We start from the raw sequence: 19,713 nt of genomic DNA, 5'->3' as shown, positions 1-19,713 counted from the left end.
GAGCGACGCCTCGTTGCAGGCTTTTGCCCTTATGTCCCGGGAACTGGGGCGCCTTATGTCCACCTTAGTCCAGACCCGCCGCCAGGTATGGCTGGCTCAGTCACCCCTGTCAGAGACATGCCGGAGGACCTTCCGTGCAGTCCCAGTGGAACCTGGGGAGCTGTTTGGCTCGGCGGCGGTCCAGCTTCTGGAGCAGACGGTGCAGGCCGACCAGACCAGGCGGCAGTTCTCAGGGCTTCGCAGAGACATGCCGCCTTCCGGCAGGACTGGAGGTCACGCAGGTGTTTCCCGGGAGTGCCCCCAACCGCTGTCTCAGCCTTCCCATTATAGAGGGCCTCAACGCCCCACTGGGGGACGAACCCGCTTTCGACATGGCCCCGCTGATTTGCCCCGTGATCATCGTGCCTCAGAGCCCTCACGGCGCCCCCCCAAAGCCCCAGGAGGCCGGGGGCGCAGGAACTGAGGCCTCGGGGCCGGCGGTCGGTCTTTTCTCCCAGCAGCAGCTCCGCTGCTGGGCAGCCTGTACTTCAGACCCCGGGGTGTTGTCCACACTGACCCAGGGTTACAGGCTTCAATTCCGCCGCCGGCCCCCAACTTCCAGCCGGGTCCAGATGACTGTCGTCACGGACCCGGTGAAGACTCAAGCCCTGGTCGAGGAGCTGTCCGCCCTCCTGTCCAAGGGTGCCATCGAGCCAGTGGACCCCCTCTCCCGGCCCAAGGGGTTCTACTCGACCTATTTTCTGGTAAGCAAAAAAGGTGGTGGATTTCGCCCTGTCCTAGATCTCAGGGGACTGAACCGGTTTTTAAAGACTCTGCCATTCCACATGTTGTGCACGAAGGATGTTCTTCGTACTGTTGCCAAGGGGGAGTGGTTCACTTCGGTGGATCTGAAGGACGCTTATTTCCACATTCCGATCGCGCCTTGCCACAGGCGGTTCCTGCGTTTCGCATTCAGGGGCCACCACTTCCAGTTTACAGTACTTCCGTTCAGACTCTCTTTGTCCCCACGGGTGTTCACGCGCTGCATCGCTGTGGCCCTTTCACCCCTGCAGTCCCGGGGCATGAAGATCATGGCATATCTGGACGACTGGCTGATCTGCGCACCGTCCCGTTCTCGGGCAGTCCAGGACACGACCGTCCTCCTCTCGCACGTGGCACAGTTGGGACTCAGGGTGAACGGAGAGAAGAGCTCTCTGTCTCCTTCCCAGAGTACAACCTTCATAGGGCTAGCTCTGGATTCTGTCGTTATGAGGGCCCGCCCGTCACAACAACGGGTGGACGACATCCTAGGCCTCCTGCTTCGGTTTCGAGGAGGGGCAGCACTGCCTTACGGCCTTTACCTCCGCCTTCTGGGCAAACTGACGGCCGCATCTGCTGTCGTGCCTCTGGGCCTACTGTCAGTTCGCCCCCTGCAAAGGTGGCTGAACAGCTTTCACCTAGATGCCAGGCGGCACAGGTGCAGGAAGCTCAGGGTTTCACGGGGCTGCCTGAGGGCCCTGTCACCGTGGAGGAGCAGGGCCTATCTGGTGCAGGGTGTCTCCCTGGGTGCCATCCCATTTCGTCGGGAGACGGTGGCTACCGATGCCTGCCTTTCGGGTTGGGGGGCTGTCTGGCAGGGCAGGATGGCTCAGGGACGGTGGTCAGCCCGGGAGTGCCAGGAGCATGTCAATGTGCTGGAGCTGCGTGCCGTGCACCTAGCGCTCAGGACTTTCATGCCATACCTCAGCGGGAAGCACGTGCTGATACGGTCGGACAACGTCTCTGCTGTGTTTCACGAGTGGCCGGGGGGACTTCTCTATGCCTTTCCGCCCTTTCCCCTGATATGGCCAACTCTGCTCAGGGTGCTCCATCGGGGGCACCAACTCCTCTTAGTGGCCCCGTTCTGGCCTGCCAGAACTTGGTTTCCACTGCTGCGCAGACTCTGTCGCGGGACGCCCTGGCGCCTCCCCGACAGGAAGGATCTTCTATCCCAACTGGACGGTCGGATCTGGCATCCCTGCCCCAGCCGCCTTCAGCTGTGGGTATGGCCGCTGGGGGGCCGGACCCCGTGCTGAGCTGCTGCATCGAGCCTGTCAGGGCAACGATCCTGCAGGCCAGGGCCCCGTCAACGCGGCTGCAGTATTCCAACAGGTGGAAATTGTTCTCTGACTGGTGTTGGAGTCGTGGTCTTGACCCAGTTAGCTGCTCTGTCCCAGTGGTTCTGGAGTTTCTTCAGTCCCTGTTGGACAAGGGTCGCTCTCCCTCGACCCTGAAGGTGTATGCTGCAGCTATTTCCTCCAGGTATGTGGCAGTGGACGGCCACACAATTGGGCGTCACAGGCTCGTGTCCCTCTTCTTGAGGGGAGCCTGGTGGCTGCGGCCACCGCAGCCGCGGAGGACTCCAGCCTGGGATCTGCCCATAGTGTTGGATGCCCTATGCGGGCCTCCCTTTGAGCCGCTTGACCGGGCAGAACTTAAGTGGCTGTCGGTGAAGACGGCTTTTCTCCTTGCCATGGCGACGGCGAAGCGGGTGGGAGAGCTGCATGCCTTCTCAGTGAGCAACTCCTGTCTGAGGTGGAACTCGGATGGCTCGGGTGTTACTCTGTGGCCGAATACAGCATTTCTGCCGAAGGTGCTGGCACACTCGCACCTCAATAGACCCATTCATCTGGCTGAGTTTGACCCCCAGCTGGAAGAAGGGGACGTACGGCGGGAACAGCTTTGTCCGGTACGGGCCTTACGGGCGTATCTGGATGCCACTGCCCACATACGGAGGGCCGAGCCATCTCTTCGTGTGTCATAGTGGTGCCAAGAGGGGTAGCGCTCTCTCCAAGCAGCGCCTGTCCAACTGGATCGTCGAGGCCATTTCATGTGCGTACGAGTTGGCAGGCGAGGCCTTGCCATCTGGAGTGAAGTGCCATTCCACTAGAGGCGTATCTGCTTCATGGGCGTTGTTTAAAGGGGTCCCTGTGGAGGATATATGTGCAGCGGCCTCGTGGGCAGTGCCGAGCACCTTCACGAAGTACTACAGAGTCAACGTGGCCACCCCCCATCCACTCGGGGTGGTCCTTCGGCCGGGTTCCTCTGCCTCGTCTTAAGGGGGAAGTGCCCTGGATTCCTCGCGACGCTGCTGGTATGAGTCATCCAGTGAGGAGAACTGCCTCTGGCAGTCAGGAGGGGTGAAATAAAACGAAGGTTACGCATGTAACCACGGTTTTATGAACCCTGGATGACTGCCAGAGTTCTCGGTCGCTCGGAACCCCCAAGTCGCGAGAAGACTCTGTGGGAATGAGCGCCCGGATGACACCGGTAGTTATACCTGCCACGGGTCGTCCGGGGTCACACGTGACTTTGTTGATATTAATACTCGGCCTGCGCTTGCGCGAGATGGAGATATTCAGTGAGGAGAACTGCCTCTGGCAGTCATCCAGGGTTCATAAAACCGTGGTTACATGCGTAACCTTCGTTTTATTTCTATAGTGCAAATTCACAGCATGTCATCACACAGCACTTAACATACTAAGGTACAGACCTGTAGATTTTAAACGGGGCAGAGAACCTAACAATCCAAAGTTGTCTTTTGATTCCCTATGACAAGCAGTCAGTGAAATTGGAAGGGGAAAAAAATGTCCAACAAAACCAGGCTCAGGGAAGTCGTCCATCTGCCTTGACCAATTGGGATGAGAGTGGGGATGAGGGGGTGGGGAATAGCAGGAGGGGTTGGGGTGGGGATAGCATGATAGCAGATGGAGAACAGGCAATACAAACATAATAAACATTTTTGAGGTTGGTGAGGTCAGAAACTGCAGATCAGAGATGTGAAGCTCCAGATCCAGAAAGAAATGCAGAGAGAAAAAAACACAGGACCTCAGGAGAAACACAGAGGTAATGATATGTAATGATGATGTATAATGTATGGAAGAGAGAGAGGAGAGGAGAGGTTTTCGGTTTAAAAAATCCCTTTATTGACCTCTTCTAAAACACAAACACAAAAACGATCTTCAGGTTAGACTGAAAGAAGAAAAGTAAAATCATCAAAAGTGAAGCAGCAGCTCCCCACCCTCCCCCACCGAACACAAAACCCCGCCCACCGCCCATGTCTGAATACAGTCTTTCATTTTGTCCATTAACTGAAAGTAAGAGTGTTCCACCCTCAGACGGGCCTTCAACAGTCCCTCCAGAACCAGAACCACGTCCACACATCCAGCACCCTCAGTCCCGTTCTTCTGTGTCAGCCATATCGCCAGTTTTGCAGTTCCACATAAAAAGTTCACAAGTGTATGAACAGTTTTTTGCTTTGCTGAGTATTTCGGACCAAAAATAAACACACTGAAAGAGAAAACCTCCCCAAGACCAAGAAACCATCTCTCCATCAGAGCAAACAGTGGTGTCAGACGGGAACACTGCACAAACAGATGCTCTATGGTCTCTGTCTGAGCACAGAAGACACAGCCCTCCCCCAGCCCAGGACTAAGGTGCGCTCTGTATCTGTAGCTACTGCCCCGTGTATAACCCTCCACTGGAGATCTGCTGACCTTTTCTCAATGGGTGGCTTATACAGGGACCGCCAGCTGCCTTTCGAGGAAACGTTTGGACCAAAGAATTCAGCCCACCTCGACTCTTTCAGTCCTGCCAAGGAGCACAGGTTCAGGAGCTTTGTGCAGAGCTGATACACTGCCTTCTTTCCTGCATTCTGGAACTTGTCCAGGTGAGGGGTGGTGAAAGACAGCAGCTGTCCGCCCCCTTCCTGCCACTCTCCCACAGCTGGAGTGATGGACAGGGTGGGGAATCCATATCCAGAGTTTTCGCTCCACTGTTCACACACAGACTTGTTTCGGACAAATGTTCTCAGGGGCTGAGGCAGAGAAGCACAGATTTCCTCTACAACTCTATTCAGAACCCTGATGGATGGAATGTTTCTGTCTCTCAAGGTGTGCAATGATGACATTGTTAGCATCATCAGGTGTCCTAGTTTGGTACAACTAGCCTGTCTGAGACTGGCTCGAAGGCTGGCAGACTGCAGTGTTGGTGTATGGAAGAGGCAGTTGAAGAAAAGAGGTTCCTCAAACAGCCACATCCCTGGAGTTCCTCCGCCTTCACGCCTGAAGTGGAAAAGGCGCCACGCCTGCAAGACAGAGCTGTAGAAGGGTGTTAGACCAGAGACGTCCGTGTCCTCCAATTTCAGGAGGAAAAGCTGTTTGTCATAGCCCAGTCGACCAGCTCTGCTCAAGAGCAGCTGGGCTGTATCCAACCATCCTGGTTCACAGTCATACAGCAGCCTCTGTGGAGTCCGGAGTCTAAAGGAGGCAATTTGGGCCTGGATGTCTATGAGACCCTGGCCCCCTTCTGTCACCGGCAGGTAGAGGACGGCTGCCCGGACCCAGTGTTTTCCAGACCAGAAGAAGTCCACAACAGTGCGCTGTATGGTCTCGATCAGGCCTCTTGGTGGTGTCAGTGCGGTGAGTCTGTGCCAAAGAGTTGAAGCAACCAAATTATTTACGGCCAAAACTCTTCCCCTATATGACAACTGGGGTAGCAGCCAAAGCCATCTAGACAACCAAGCACACACTTTCTCCTGAACTCCCTCCCAGTTCTTCCTTTGAAAGCCCTCAGACCCCAGGAAAACTCCCAAAACCCTCAGCCCATCCTTTCCACACTCTAGGCCCCCTGGCAGACTTGGCACCACCCGATCCCTCCACCTTTCCACTAGCAGGGCTTCGCTCTTGGCCCAGTTCACCTGAGCAGAGGTTGCCTTTTCATACAAGGACAGGATATCCTGCAAATGCCCAACATCTCCCTGAGAGGAGATAACAGCGATGTCATCTGCATAGGCCGAAGCTACCAGAGAGCGGTCAGAATCTAAAAACCCAGGCAGTGAAAGGCCACCAAGCTTACCTCTTAACTTACACAGCAATGGCTCAATGGCCAAGCTGTACAACTGTCCTGAGATTGGACAGACCTGTCTGATTCCCCGTTGTACAGGGATTGGCCTCCCCAGCCCTGTACCCATTTTCACCAAACACTGTGCACCATTATACAACAACTTCCCCCAGTCTACAAACCCACCACCAAAACCAAAAGACCTAAGTGTTGCAAACAGATACGAATGATCCACCCTGTCAAACGCCTTTTCTTGATCTAAAGAAATAATTCCAAAATCAAAATTGTGACAAGTGGAGATATCAATTAAATCTCGAACAAGAAAAATGTTGTCCATGATTGATCTGTCTGGTACGCAGTACGTTTGATCTGAGTGAACAATAATTCCCAGAACGTCCTTTAGTCTGTTGGAAAGTGCCCTGGAAAGCACCTTGTAGTCTGTGTAGAGGAGGGCCACAGGCCTCCAGTTCTTGAGTAAGGCCAGGTCTCCTTAACCTTGCCAGCAAGTTGATTTCTCGCGATATTTGTGAGTTCACAAATCTCTCAAGAAAGCATCTTGTACCGCTCCCGCTTTCACTGTTCGGACAGAGCTAAGTTGGCACGGGCCAATCACGCAGCAGTATTCGTGTGTGGGGCGGGATATCCGGGTGTGAAGACGACAGCACTCTAGACGACACCAAGCGCCAGTAGATCAAAACAAACATGGCAACGGAGGACAACGATCGTGTAGATGCTGCTATTAGGTCAGTTTTAGCCGAATCTCATATCGCTTCTTTGAAGGAAGAACAACGTGAGGCTCTTTGCGCATTTCTGGATGGTAAAGATGTTTGTGCCTTTTTACCAACGGGTTTTGGTAAGAGTTTAATCTACCAATTGGCTCCGCTCGTTGTGAAGATCCCGCGATTGGCTAAAAACAAACCTGTCAGAGGCGGGACATACTGTTGCATTGTCCAATCCGTGCCTCTTTCCTCCGAACGGATTTACATGGAGCGGTCCCAGATTGATATTGTGGAGTACTATCAAGTACTACACAATTATTAATCTGGCTATTGCCAGGTTAAGGTCTCCTTTCTTAGGCAACAAAGAAAGTACAGCCCATTGACATGACGCAGGAAGGGAACCTGTCCTGAAGCACTCCAGAAGAACAGAATGAAAATCCGAACCAAGAATATTCCAAAACCGTTTTAAAAAAGTCAGCAGAGAGCCCATCGATCGCTGGAGCCCGTCCTGAAGTCATCTGGCTGACCAGCAGATGTTAACTCCTCAAGCGTCAGCTCATGGTCCAGCACTGCTCTTTCCTCCAGGCTGAGTCGAGGAAGCCCTTCCAGAAGCTCCACACGGCTCTCCTCGACGCACACCTCTGCTCCAAAAAGATTGGCGTAGAAATCCCTTGCATGGCTCCTCATTTCACCTGGATTGGTGGTCACTGTGCCTCCTGGAAGTTTGAGGCACATCATCTGCTTCCTCTGGACCACAGTCTTCTCCAGGTTGAAAAAGAAGGAGGTTGGACTGTCCATGTCCTTCAGCTGAAGGAAGCGAGATCTAACAAGAGCTCCCTTCACCCTCTCGTGCAGGAAAGAGCTCAAAGCCAACCTGTTCTCCTGCAGCAGATGACCCATGCTGGGATCTGGATTCCTGTGTAATGCCTCTTCAATGTTTTTAATGTCCTTCTCCAGCACCATAACAGCTTCTTTAACTTTAGCACTAAAGTGAGAGCTGTACTGCTGACAAAAAACACGGATTTGTGCCTTTCCTACCTCCCACCATGTCCTCAAAGAGCTGAAAACCTCTTTATTCTCTCTCCACTGCTGCCAAAAAAAGCTCAAAACTCTGACAGAAAGAACTGTCCTGAAGAAGTTTATTGTTGAAAAACCAGTGTGACTTTGTCCTTTCCCCTGGTGCAGTGATGAGTTCTGACAGGACCAGATGGTGGTCAGTAAAACCAACCGGACTTATGCTGCTGCGTGTTAGTCTGGAGCCTAAACTTTGTGAGATGTAGATCCTGTCTAGCCTGGCTGCATTCACCCTGTTATTGCTGACCCTCACCCATGTGTACTGTCTAGCTGTTGGATGTTTGACTCTCCATGTGTCCAGTAGATCGAGTCATGATGTCACACTTTGAAGGCACTGGGAAGACTGTGGATGAGGCTCCTCACTTGTCCTGTCTACAGCAAAATCAAGTGTGCAGTTAAAATGTGTCTGTCACTGAAGTAGTCACTAACTTTGACTGAACGTTTGAACGTTTCATCTAAGAAATGGTTGATTTCTTCCAGAGAGTACAGCTCTGTGCTGCTGTATAAACTCTCAGCTAAACTGGCAACATCAGACTCAGAGTCATAGTCCATGTTCTCTCCTCCACATGAAACCTGGCTGCTCAGCACAGCCAGCTGCTCTTCAGTGTGAGAGCTGCTCAGGTCTGTCCTCACACACTCCTGATGTTCGTCACGCTGCTCCTGCTTCTCCCTGTCCCTGTCTGAGCTTTCTACCATTCCAACATCTGCTGAAACTGAAGCTGATGCCGAGGCCGCGGTGACACGAGCGTCAGCCACAGGATCTGACACAGCAACAGGCACATTGAGTGCGGGGCCGGCCTCGACCCGCGCCGCAGGTGCGGTGTCAGTCGGCACCGCCACCAGAGCGGCAGGCACGGCACTAGCCAGCACCCGCGCCGCCGGAGTGGCATCAACTGATTGATTTTCTGCAGGCGCAGCCGCGGAGCTGCCGCTGACCGTGCCGCTCAGCGCAGCGGCAGAGTGATCCTCCACCTGCTGCCTGTGTGGACAGGCAAAGCGCTTGTGTCTCACATCTCCACACTCAAAACATTTCATCTGTCCAGAACTAGCATAAAGCATGTACGAACCGTCTCCGTGCTTGACTCTGAATGACACCTCTAACGTCTGCCTGGGCAAGTCCAGGAACATGAAGACCCGACGCCGCAGAGACTGCACATGCTTCAGTTTGGGGTCTTTACAGCCCAAACTCACAGTCTTAAAGCCACTGGCAAACTTTCCAAGCCTCCACAGCTAAGCCGCCAGCACCTTGTTGGAGATAAACGGCGGTTCTCTGGACACGGTGATCCGTGTGGAGGGAGCTGACAGAGGAGACACCTGCATGAACAAGTCCCTCAGAAACACGCTGCTCTCGATCAGCTAATGAACCACAGGCTCACTCTTCATAAACACAACCACCACTTTGTTCATTCTGGACGCAAACAGCAGTTTGTCATGTCCCACCTGTTCACCTGCAGCCAACAGAACCTCCTCTACACCCACAGAACCGTTCGGCGGCACGATCCGAACCCCCTGCCAGATCGATGGAGGTGGCGTCTCGGAGGACGCCATTCCTCCCGACAAAACCCCCTACAGGGCGCCGCTCACTGACCAAAAATATAACAAGTCTTACCTGATCATGCACCAAGAAGAGATGAAAACCAAGGAACCAACCGAAACACACACACAGAAACTGTTCAAACACCCCGCCACTCACACGTCCACCACCGCTCACGCTCACCGGAAACGGAAGGAGAGGAGAGGAGAGGAGAGAGGAGAGGAGACCAATGTATCATGGGGATTCTCAGGTGATCCTGAGCAGCCCTAAACTTAATCAGAGAGGAAAATTTTAAGCCTAATCTTAAAAGTAGAGATGATGTCTACCCCCAAACCCAAACTGGAAGCTGATTCTACATCAGCCTACTATTTTGCTTGTGGAAACTCTGGGAACCACAAGTAAACCTGCAATCTGAGAGTGAAGAGCTCTGTTAGGACGATTTGGTACAATAAGGTCTTTAAGATGAGATGGACCTTGGTCAATAAGAGTTTTATATGTGAGAAACAGGATTTTAAACTCTATCCTGGATTTCACAGGGAGCCAATGAAGAAATGCAAATACAGGAAAAAAAAAGATCTCTCTCAGCAATCAGCTAGAGGTTTTTAAGAGAATTTTTGGGACATCTCAATAATAAAGAATTACAATAGTCAAACCTAGAAGTTACAACTATATGGAGTAGTTTTTTAGCATCAGTCTGAGACAGGATGTTCTTGATTTTGACAATATTACAAAGATCAAAGAATACCATCCTACAGTCTCCCTTTCTACTGTATGTGTGTTGAAAGACATATTCGGACAAAAAATAATAGCAAAGCTCTTTATAGTAGAACTAGAGGCTGAGGCAATGCCATCTAGAGTAACTATCTGGTTAGATAGTGTGTTTCTGAGGTTTGGGGCCAAATACAATAACCTCACATTTGTCTGAATTTAAATGAAAAAAGCGACAAGTCATCCAGGCCTTTATGTCCTGCAGACATGCAGGGAACTTGACTGACTGATTGGTTTCATTTGGCTATATAGATAAAAAAATAATAATAACTGAGCGCCATCTGCATAACAATGGAAATGTAAGCAGTGTTTCCTAATAATATTGCCTAAGTAGAACATGTACAAAGGAAATAATATTGGTTCAAATACAGAACCCTGTGGAACTCCATAACTAACTCTGGTGAGGGTGGAAGAATCCTCATTAACATGAACAAACTGCAGTCTTTCTGATAAATATAATTTAAACCAATTCAGTGCGATTCCTTTCTTCCTGATAAAATGTTCCAGTCTCTGGAATACGATGCTGTGATCAGCTGTATCAAATGCAGCACTGAGATCCAGTAGAACAAGTGTAGAAACTAGTCCGCTATCTGAAGCTATCAGAAGATCATTGGTGACCTTCACCACGCTGTATCTGTACTATGATGCATTCTTAATCCTGACTGGAACTCTTTGGACAAACCATTTATATGGTGATAATTACATAACTGACTTGGAACAACTTTTTCAAGAATCTTAAAAATCAAAGGGAGGTTGGATATGGGTCTATAATTGGCTAAAACACCTGGATCCACAGTAGGAGTTTTGCAACCTGTCCTCCAATTCATACGACCGCATCGGTCGTTTGCACCGTGCACCGGAATACGACCTATGCGGTCGTATGAACGTTTGCGCCCCTACGGGGAAAACGAACGCATTACGGGATTTAATTCGCAAAACGGCTTTTCCGTCGCAAAACGGCTTTTTTCTCACTTTCCCAACACGTTTTTAGGGTTATGGTTAAGGTTAGGGTTAGGGATAGGGACAGGGATAGTGTTAGATAAAAGTTTGTTCATGATGACGTTTCACCTGCGACTCCAGAGTGTCGATATTTACTCAACCGCCAGAGGTCGCATAGTCAAAGCGTAACACTGGGTCGTAATACGGGCGTGTACAGACGACCTATGTGGTCGTTTTTGGTTTGAGGACAGGCTCGAGTTTTGAGAAATGGTTTTATTATAGCAACTTTGAAACCCTGTGCTACGTAGCCTGTAAAAAATAGAGAAGTTGATGATATTTAATATTACAGTGTTAATTAAAGGAAAGATGTTCTTGAACAATCTAGTGGGATGGGGTCTAACAGACATGTTGCTGGTTTAGACAAATTTACCAGCAACATGTTTGTTTGACCCCATATCCAGTGTTATGGACGCTTCCAGAACCACTTCACCTGAAGACATGTTAATGTTTTTTGTCTATTCAGATTATTTGTGTAGAAGGTCATGAAGTCATCACTACTGAGAGGTAAAGGAACGCAAAGCTCCAGAGCTGTGACTCTTTGTCAGCCTGGCTACAATGCTGAAAAGAAACCTGGGCTTGTTCTTGTTTTCCTCTGTTAAAGATGAATAATTCGCAATTATTGTCCTGTGAATAGCTTTTATGTGATAAAACTATCTTTCCAGGCTAGATGAAATTCTTCTGAATTTGTAGAGCACCACTGCCTTTCCAGTCTTCAAGTTTTAAAATGCCATGGAGCTATTTTACTATAATTGTTTTGCTTGTTTTACAGAGGGGCAACAGTGTAAATTGATGTACGCAGTGAAGCTGCAGGCCCATCAACGAGATTATCCACCAACATTAGAAAATTTAGTCTCTACTGTGTTAGCATATGGCATTGAAATAAGTAATAAAGGAATCGTTATATTATCATATTATCAGATAAATCTTGTTTAAACAACTTTAGGGACACAGGATTTGGCAAGATGTGCACTGTCACCAGTGTTGGTGTTGGTGTTACTGTTGAGTTCAGAATCTACTTTCCACTGTTTGATTTAAAGGTTTTACATCCTGTAACATCTCTTCTGTTGTTACAGGAACATTCTGCATCATCTCCCTCTGTACCTGTGTTGCCGGCATCAATTTCGAGCTTTCCCGTTACCCACGGCACCTGTACGGCCTGCCTGATGACATCGGCCACGGCTACGGCTGGTCCATGTTCTGCGCCTGGGGAGGCCTTGGCCTCACCCTCATTGCTGGCTTCTTCTGCACCCTGGCACCCTCTGTCCAGCCAATACCCCGCTCCACCTGCCCCAAATCTCGACAGGAGAATGGCACCGTCTGCTAAAGCTTGCAACTGTAAGAAGACTAGTGAATCCACAGATTGACAACACACAAGCAGAACACCTGTTCCATGTGTTCATCAATCTACTCATCTCCACTCTATCCGGGTTACAGATTTAGTTTTCTCTTTTTTTTTATTTGTGTGTATGTGTGTGTTTAAAATGGGTGTCTAGATGATCTGCTATCTTGAAAATACAAGAAAAAACTGCAGAACTACTGAAATATTATAAAAAAATGAAGTTGTGCTTGTTTTATTAATATAAAGCAGATACAGAAATGGACAATTACCCAGAAAGATTTGGAAGAAGACTAAACTGTGGCGAGTAAGTGGCTGTGGCAGACGAGTGGCTCTGGACCTCTGATAACAGACAGTGATGGTTAGTCTGAGAACTACTACTATTAACTGCTCTACCGTGATTGTGGAGAATTAAATGAAACAGCAGAACTAGAGGGACAAATCGGATCAATTCAAAATCTTGTGGATGTTTCTGATGGACTTCACTTCTTGGAGCCTCCTGTGGGAAAATTCACAATGGAATGGAGCAGACATTAAACCGCGTGACTTGTCGGAGTGATGTCATGTTTGGTGACGATTTGTTAACTTTCTGTGTTCTGGCTTCTGAGGTCCCTCCACTTACATGTGACAGGCAGGCGATGAGGATCTCCAAGAGCTCCACTGTTGTACATTATTGTACAGAATATTCCAGAAAAGTGACAACCAGGAACTGTCATTTTGGACTATTTTTCTTCTTGTGTACAGTTGTGAACAAAAGTTGACATACACTTGCAGAGACTATTTATATCATGGTAGTTGTAAGTTTCATATCCGTCTGTGTCACAAAAAAATCATGCATTTCGTTTTTTTCATAGATTTATTATAGGTCTTTGGAAATATGACTAAATATGCTGGGTCAAAAATATACATACAGTAACTTGAATTATCAGTTGGGGTTGATGTAGGAAGCTGTGTTACATAAATTCCCTTTGTGGCATCTTCTCTTAACTTCTGAGTGATTACGACTGACTACAGCTGCTGACTCTGAGCCAATTTAAATAGGGCCTATCTGATACACTCAGACTAAACCACAAACACTACAGCTGGACAGTGTGAGGGGCTCAGCACAGATCTGACAAAGCAACCCGTTGACCTGAACAAGTCAGTACTCACTTGGAGCCATTTCAAAGCAGAGATGGATCCTAAAATCATATCTGCAAACAATTGTTTGTAAGTATAAAGAGCACAGTTGTGTTGTTTCTACGTTTAGAAAGAAAATGAAAGCTATTACCTGCTGCTGAGAGACAATCGATCACCAAGCATCATCAAAAAGTAGGTCTGCAATCAATTAAAACCTGCGTCCACAGTCAGATCTGGTATATATTGCTCTGGTCTGAAAGGCGACCATGCAAGAAGGAAGCAGCACCTCAAAGCTCAACTGAAGTTTGCTGCTGACCGCATGGACAATTAAAAGGCCTTCTGGAATAAAGCAACAAAAAAAATTTAGCTACTTGGCCAAAATCATCAGAAATATTTTTAGACAAGAGAGGTTAAGAACTTTAGCCCCAAAACACCATGGGTACCGCCAAGCATGGTGGTGGCAGCATGATGCGTATGATGCATAAAATGATGCTCAGGGGCTGTTTTGCTGCAAGTGGAACTGGTGCTTTATGTGAAGTAAATGGAATCACAAGGAATGAAAATTGCCTCCACTAAAATCATCAGTCAGAAGATTGGCTCTTGGATGCATTTGAATGTTCCAACAAGACAGTGATCCCAAATACACATCAAACATGGTTTAAATTGAGGCTACAATTAAGGTTTTAGGCTGGCCAAAATCCTGACCGAAACCCCGTCAAGAACCTGTGGACTGTGCTGAGGTAAGTCTGTGTCAGAAAGCCAACAAATGTCACTGAATTGCACTAGTTTCAAAAGGAGTGGTCAAAGACACAACCAGAAACTTGCCAGAAGCTGTAGATGGCTACCAGAAGTGCTGAGTTGTGGTAAAAAATTGCCAGGGGACATTTTACCAAATATTAGCACTGCTGTATGTGTATTCTTGACCCAGCAGATTTTGTCATATTTGCGGAAGATGTATAATAAATCTATGAAAGAACCAGAATTCAGGATTGTTTAAAAATTCATGATTGCTAAAATGGCATAGTCATTGAAGGCTCAAGACAGTCATCACACACATGGTCTTTACAAGTGTATGTAAACTTTCATTTACAACTGTAGGTGCATTCCATTCCATCAGATAATCCCATATAGCATTTTATACATGCATTCCTCTTTTATTCAAAGTGTATTTTCCTTTTTACTGAACCACTACTGTTGTGAACAAAATGTTAACTAAGCAAACATTCAGACCAAACATGTTTTTTCCATTCCCGTCATAGAGGTAAATATGTGTATGAGTGTGTGTGTGTGTGTGTGTGTGTGTGTGTGTGTGTGTGTGGGGGGGGGGTTGTTTTGAAGTCACTATAGAAAAAAGTATTTAAAAAAGCATCATGGCAAAGTGCAGCCCTGCTTAGAGTATGTAGAAAGACAAGATCTTTGATGAACTGAGATGGACTGAAGAGATGCTCTATTGTCTAACAGACATCTGCCTTACCATCTTTTGTGAGATTCACAGCATACATGGCAGATACTGTAAATAGAGTGACTTTAACGTTGGCAGTATATTCAGCTTTGTGCTCTGCTGCCTTGAGCAACTGTGGAGTAATTACATTTTTCCCCAGGAATCTGTGAAGCTCCACTGTTTCTCTAAGCACACAGCTTTTCCTCAAGATTTTTCTTTTTTTGTCAACAGCTGATGGGAATCCTGTCTGCAGGCCCTCCTCCATCTGAGAGGAGGGTAAACAATGCAGTACCTAAGCACAAGATTAGAAAAGGTCACATCTTACCAAGTGAAAGATGTCTAGATTGAAGAAGGAAAATGTTATGTTTCTTCAAGACAGGCCTCAGCTGCCAGCCATGACTAACAAATGGGCTAGCATGGGCTTTAATATACCTATGCAAATTGAGGAGGATGGTCATTTACTTTCTCACTAAGGCCAAACAGAGCAGCTACCTGCAGGCACCTCCAACAATGCAATGCCAAACACTGGTACTAAAGGGTAGTGAGACCACAGCCATGTGATTGTTGACTGGAACCATGCATTAAAACCCTACAGTGGATCAACTCCAAAAACAAAACCTGGACTGCTCAAGAATAGTTCTGGTTAATTACAGCTTGGGTCATATCTTTGAAGCTTTGGCCATTTTCCAACAGTAGTGTTTCATTGTAGCTGGGTTAATGGATTTCTCAGATATATTTTTGTGCATATGTGGTTTAAGAAACTCCGATACGCAACCCGTTGTCCTCTGAAACTGGATTACTGCCATCTGCAAAGATTTAGGTTTAGGTCAGTGAGTCTCAAGCTGTTCTGGATGTGGGGGCAAGCAGGATGCTGCAGTGGGAGATGAGGTAAATTTGAGCAACTCTTTTCAGACACTCAAAATCAAATGCTGTTTAGGCTACTAGTATATTTCATCACAACTACTTGTGAACGGGTTGAACAGCTTCAGTGCCCTTCTAAAGTGGGAAGTGGTGGTCTGTTTCTGTGACTTTCTGAGCGTGACATTGCAACACCCAACCACGTTGCGACGTGATTAGTCAACTGTGTGGATGAAAGGGAGTAAGCAGGGTTTGAAATTGTTTCTTAAGTTTTTTTCTCCATGTAATAAACCATTTTCTGTCACTTTACACGTCAACAAATGAGTGTAAAAATATGAACGGTTTCAACGAGAGACTGAAAGTCTGAGAATGCTCAGATATGTGCATCCCCCGTACTTAAATGGTTTCCATGTTTGGCTCTCTTATTGATGGCTGCCCTTTAATCCTGACTTTTACTGCAGCCAATTGGGAAAGTCACAAAACCTTTATGATTTCCAAACTGTTTTGGAAGGTGTTCTTTTCTTATTTTTCTGGCATATCAAGCCTGGATGATAAGCTATATGTATTCCAGGGATGACAGATGAAAATTAAAATCTCTAATGTGCACAGTAAGTAAATAAAATACTTTAAAAGTTAAAGATTGAAAAGTTAATTTTTATAAGTCCATACAGTAGATCTGTAGTTATTGTGTGTTCTTGTCAAATGGCAACTTTATGGCCTCGTAGCCCACCAGCCTTGGACCTGCATTGGTTTAGTTAATATGCATCAACTGTTTGAAACCTGATCACTTGACTGTCTGTGTGTCTTGACTTGTTGGACCGTTGTATCAGTGTCACTGTGTTCTCAGATCTCAGAAATTAACTTGGTTATTTGAATATAATTCTAAAAAAAAGACCCAAGATGTAATAAACCGGAATTAACCTTTAATAACAGAAACTGTTTGTTGCTTTCATGCAACTCTTTCTGGTGCTCTGGGCTGTAGTTGCATCGTATACCTTACTTTTCAGTTCTGATCTACAGTATAAGGGGGGCTCACTGTAGAATTGGCTTAACAAAAATAATTTCAGATGCAGATTAAAGGTAGACAATTTGTGTTTGTAAAATTAAAAAGTATTGTTTTAGATTGAAATAAAGTAGTTTTGTCTTCAAATTGAGTATACAGTAACAGTGTTGTCTTTGTGGATCTTCTGAGAAAGAGGGAAGGAGCTCATAAGAAAGACGTTTCAGGAGACAGCTGCTGTGGGGCTAACATCTTTGTCAGAGTTTGGATTTAGAGCTCAGGGGGAGACAGCACATTCAAATGGTGTCAGGTTTTGACTCAGAGATTCAAGCGCAGGACTACGAAGACACAACAAGCGAACGCAAAGGTAGAAAATCCAGGCGCAAGAGAAAGTACTACAAGACAATGTACGGAACTACAACATGAAACAGGAAGTTGCATAAATATGACTAGACTCACTAGAGGGCACTAAGGGTTCAGGGAGACTAAAGTAACCAAACTGAAGTTAACAAATCTGGAATTTATCTGGAAGAAGTAGCCCAAACAAGGTAAAAACTCGGCTAAGAAGGTTAGCGGACATCAAAGGCTCAATGTTACAACTGATGTCAAAACTTCGGCACAAAGGAATCTCAACAACAGTCCTGAAAATCAAAATAATTAAACTGACTAGCTCCAGCAGGGAGAGAAGTTAGCTGACGACTGCTTTAGGAAGGAAAGACAGGCAGGAGGACGGTGAATGGAGGTGGTGTGTGATACGGCAGCGGATGGTATCTAGGTGTTGGCTGTGAATGGCGGAGTGCAGTCTGTGGAATCCAGGACAGTGCAGACTGATGAGGGAACAAGGCGGAAGATCCAGGAAGGTGGAGACGAGTAGGTGGGAGTCCAGAACTGTAATACAGGAGATTGGAATAAGTACACAACAGGACACAAGAGACTCAGAACTAGGATCAAATACTGACTGTGCAGTTCAACGGTGCAATAAAGAGTGGTGGTAGCTCCCGTCCTTCATGGAAAGAGAGGGTGATTGTGGAGATCACTCACACCTGCAGTTCTGCTGGTAATCACTGGAAGCACCTGAACGTGTCACACACCACATTCACGCCCACCTGATGGAGAGGGAAGAGAAGGGGTAAGGGAGGAGGGCCTGCCACGACCTGGCGTCTGAGGTCGAGGATCAGTGAATGTCGCTTATCCAACTGCACCAAGCTAAACCTTTACAACTAGATTCAAAGGTAATGACATATAAATGATTGTTTAATAACTGATAATTTTTTAAGCACCTCTCGAATTAAAATAAAGCTTATTTGACCTTGTTACCATACCCCTGTGGTGTTTTTTTCTATTAGAAGACATATCATAGACAGCAACAGTAGTTCCATCTTGCAAATGTAAGGAATCATTCCTGTCAGCTTGAAGCAAGGAACTTTACTTATGATTATTCTTTTTTGGGGATTTGTTTCTGGTTTGAACATAGATCCATCCTTTAGCCATAACTGCTCGGTTCAAGCATGTATGGCTGAACAACTTCAATTGCGTAGCATAAAGTAGTTTTACAGTATTTGAGCAGAATCACAGGTGAGCTGATATGCTCAAGCTGCAGCCAGTGGAGAAGTGTGAGTAGAGAAAGAGGTGGGGGCCTTATAGATCCGCACATTCAAGTAAATCAACCATGTAGAATTACATCTAAGCCATTTTAAAGCATGAAGAGATTATTTTAGAAGAAAAACTTCTATATGTGTCACTTTGATGCACTGATGTAAGTTTTAGGAGTTTAATCAATGTGACTCTTGTAATATCTGGAAAAATCATAAAACTCACTGCTTCTATTATTTCACTATTTTATCATGCGTCTGTGCTACAGTATGTTTTCATTAATACAGTCCACAAACGTCTTAGGTTACCTTAACTGTTAGGTTCAGCAATGCCAGATTTTCTCTTTGGAGTCAGGGTATGTTTTTTCAGTAGGAGAAGAGATGTTCCCTTGGACGCCAGCTGATAATGCAACTGAGCATGAAATTGCTTTAACTCTTTTGGACTTCAAGAGCTGTGCTGCTTAGACCTCCAAACACACACACACACACACACACACACACACACACACACACACACACACACACACACACACACACACTATGTTTTTCTATCAATGTGGGGACATACCATTGACTCCCATTCATATCTAACCCCTAACCCTTACCCTAACCCTAACCTTAACCCAGACCAAAACAATGCCTAACCCTAAAGAAACGTTTTTACACTTTTACTTTTTTCAGTAACAACAACATGGCCAAGAAAACACTGTTTAAACTTGTGGGGACCAAAATGAGGTCTCCACAAGTGACATAGTTTTCGGTTTTTCTACAGTTGTGGGGACATTTGGTCCCCACAAGTATAGCCAGCACCTGACCCCACACACACACACACACACACACAGAGAGAGAGAGAGAGAGAGAGAGAGAGAGAGAGAGAGAGAGAGAGAGAGAGAGAAAGAGAGAGAGTAACAATATTAGGGGAAGTCTAGACCTTGAGGAGCGAGGGAGAAATACATAAAACAGTGTAAAATATGTTTTTGTTGCCTTTGACAGTCTAAATGTGAATGTAGTGTTTTGGTTTTTAATTTGGACCTCAGTGCAGAAAACCAAGAGTACTTGTGACAACAGATCGATTTTTGATCAAAGGTCTTTAAACGGATTAAAGGAAGTGGCAGTGCCGGCTGCAGATGAATAACTGGGGAATGTGGTGTAGTGTCTGATGGTGAACTGAGGACTGGGCACATGGAAAGCTAGAAAACATCACAACAAGCAGCTCTCGAGGCACGCAGGACGATCAAGGTAAGTTTGACACTGGAGTGCAGGGAAGCCAAGGGTTATATGGAGCTGTTGATGAGGGGAAATGAGTTGCAGGTGTGCCTAACCAGCCGTCAGCCAGAAGCTACACCCTCAGCTTCCCACTGAAAGAGACTGAGGGAGAACTTAAAGAGAGGGGATGGTAGAGAAGAAGAGAACA

At 46.9% G+C, this 19,713-nt stretch overlaps 1 protein-coding gene across 2 annotated transcripts in view; it reads left to right on the top strand.

Annotated features, from left to right (window-relative positions):
- tmem178bb (transmembrane protein 178Bb) overlaps nucleotides 1–18,028 on the top strand; it is a 178,142-nt gene extending 160,114 nt beyond the window's left edge. For both annotated transcript variants that reach the window (XM_051954499.1, XM_051954500.1), the window contains exon 5: nucleotides 12,027–18,028. In XM_051954499.1, the coding sequence (XP_051810459.1) occupies nucleotides 12,027–12,277 (251 nt within the window). In that variant the 3' untranslated portion in view covers nucleotides 12,278–18,028. The remainder of the gene's footprint in view (nucleotides 1–12,026) is intronic.
- Nucleotides 18,029–19,713: the final 1,685 nt, after the last annotated feature.

The sequence above is a fragment of the Acanthochromis polyacanthus genome, chromosome 1, assembly GCF_021347895.1.
Source record: "Acanthochromis polyacanthus isolate Apoly-LR-REF ecotype Palm Island chromosome 1, KAUST_Apoly_ChrSc, whole genome shotgun sequence".
In the NCBI taxonomy this organism is placed as follows: domain Eukaryota; kingdom Metazoa; phylum Chordata; class Actinopteri; family Pomacentridae; genus Acanthochromis; species Acanthochromis polyacanthus.
Note: the sequence above shows the minus strand (reverse complement) of the source record. Positions and strands in the feature narration are given on the sequence as shown.